Below are 2,404 nucleotides of genomic sequence, written 5' to 3' on the forward strand. Positions count from 1 at the left end.
TGATGATGATGATGATGATGATGATGATGATGATGATGATGATGATGATGATGGTGGTGGTGTTGATGATGATAATGATGATGATGATGATGATGATGATGATGATGATGATGATGATGATGATGGTGGTGGTGGTGGTGTTGATGGTAATGATGAGGATGATGATGAGTATGATGATGATGATGACGCGGATGATAAATATTCCTGATGAAGCCATACGGCGAAACCTTGAACGTATTAAATAATATATTTTGTAAATCGTACTAAATCTCAACCTTTTTTATGATCACATTACAATGATGATGATGATGATGATGATGGTGATAATAATACAATTTAAAAAAGAAAAATTTAAATAATTTAAATTAATATTTTTTTACCTGCAAACCAATTAAAACTCTCCCTACCTACTCTGCTTTTTAAACAATGATGATGCTGATGATGATGATAATGATGATGGTGATGATGATGATGATGATGATGAGTTCTTCATAGTAAGCTATTTGTTTGTCGAGTGACCGACCGACCGACTAGGGGGTGCCCATTGGCACGATCGATTCGGTTCTGTTCGGTTTGGTATAGCCAGATTGAGGGCGCAAAACGACCATCGTGGCACAAACCGATCGCCCGACTTGCAGCCTAAAAAACAAACGATTGGTTGGCGATCGGTTTGCCGATCCTCCAATGGGCAGTGGGTATAAGCGACCGACCAACCAAACGACCGACCGACCGTCCGACCGTCCGACCGATGACAAATCAACCAACCGACCAATCAATAAATCAGTTAATCGGTCTATCAATCAAACAATCTGTGCATGTAAGCTACCACCCTTGTGCACTCAAACACAACCAAATTATCATTTCTCTTCAACTTCAACACAACGCGAATATTATTCCTCTCCAACTCAAGCACCAAAAACATCACTTCTCTTTATCTCCTACACAACACAAATATTGCTACCCTTCGATTTAAACCCAACGCGGATTTGATATTTACACAACAATTATTTTAAGAATATTTTATTATTTCAGTTCATACACAACCAAAACATGATTTCTCTCCAACTCAACCACGAGCAGAAGTTCATCTCCTCAACTCATTCACAACTAGAATATTAATCTGCATGTTGTGTATATAATCTCTTCAACACCAACATAACTACACTATTGTCTAGGTTCAACTAATACACATCCAGAATATTACAAACTAATATGTTATTATTAATAATATAATAATAATAATAATAATAATAAAAATAATAATAACAAAATTAATAGTATTTGTATAGCGGATATCCCCGCTCAACAACAAGCTCTATGCGCTTTACACACTACATTCTTTACCTCAGGGGACCATAGAACACTCAGAAACATTCTCAGCTTCCCGGGAAGCATACCGTGCAAACAGCGCTCAAACACTAACAACTAACTCGATCTTTCACTGTCTATAGCTGGTTACCCATTCCCACCTAGGTGAAGGGAGGGAAATTCATGTAAAGGGTCTTTACTTCTCTCCAACTTAATCACAACCAAGATTTTTTTTGTGTGTGTAACAGCATCGGCAGGGAACACAAGACAACAAAATAAAGAAACATTAAATCCACTAATACAGAAGGCATGCAAAATTTCAACATTTACATTCCCCTACTAGGATGAATTGTACATAATAGCTTGCACTTCAAAAATTAATTCCATCTTTTTAGTCATCAAACATCCCTTGTTACCTCAAATAAAAATATCAGTCAGAAGTAAAAAACCTAGCCTTCTAATCTGTAACAAAGAAAGATACAGAAGATCAGTTTTACCATCATCCATCAAAATTCTTCCATCTTAACCATCTTGTATAAGTATCCATACGACCTTAGAGCACGCATCATAATAACATTGACTACAATGTATCTAGCTTAAGATTATTATTGTTTATATTGCAGCTCATTTATACTATGCATGTGATTGCAAGCCTGCGTGTGTGTGTGTGTGTGTGTGTGTGTGTGTGTGTGTGTGTGTGTGTGTGTGTGTGTGTGCGTGCGTGTGTGTGTGTGTGTGTGTGTGTGTACACGTGGTGAAACATCCAACTAATGTGCCAGGATCTGGACTATAAAGATGTATCTTATCTTATCTTATAATTCATCTCATCTGACGCTGGCCCTTGCCCCGTGCATATTCCTCCCACAGACATAGACGAGTGTGACCGCGGAACTCACAAGTGTGGCCCGGAGCAGCAGTGCATCAACAGACAGGGAACTTACTTCTGCCAGTGTCCCAGGGGCATGAGGCATGACAACACGGGCAGCTGCGTCGGTCAGTTGTTGCGATGATGATGATGATGATGGTGATGATGATGATGATGATGATGATGATGATGATGATGATGATGATGATGATGATGATGATGATGATGATG

General features: G+C 38.6%; 1 protein-coding gene across 1 annotated transcript in view; it reads left to right on the forward strand.

Moving 5' to 3' along the window:
* The window catches only part of LOC101853570 (fibulin-1), a gene marked incomplete in the record, with an annotated part of 35,525 nt that overhangs the window by 22,318 nt on the left and 10,803 nt on the right, over positions 1-2,404 (forward strand). Inside the window, 1 exon segment of the mRNA XM_013085521.2 lies at positions 2,176-2,301. Within this exon segment, the coding sequence (XP_012940975.1) occupies positions 2,176-2,301 (126 nt within the window).

The sequence above is a fragment of the Aplysia californica genome, unplaced genomic scaffold (assembly GCF_000002075.1).
Source record: "Aplysia californica isolate F4 #8 unplaced genomic scaffold, AplCal3.0 scaffold00382, whole genome shotgun sequence".
NCBI lineage: Eukaryota > Metazoa > Mollusca > Gastropoda > Aplysiida > Aplysiidae > Aplysia > Aplysia californica.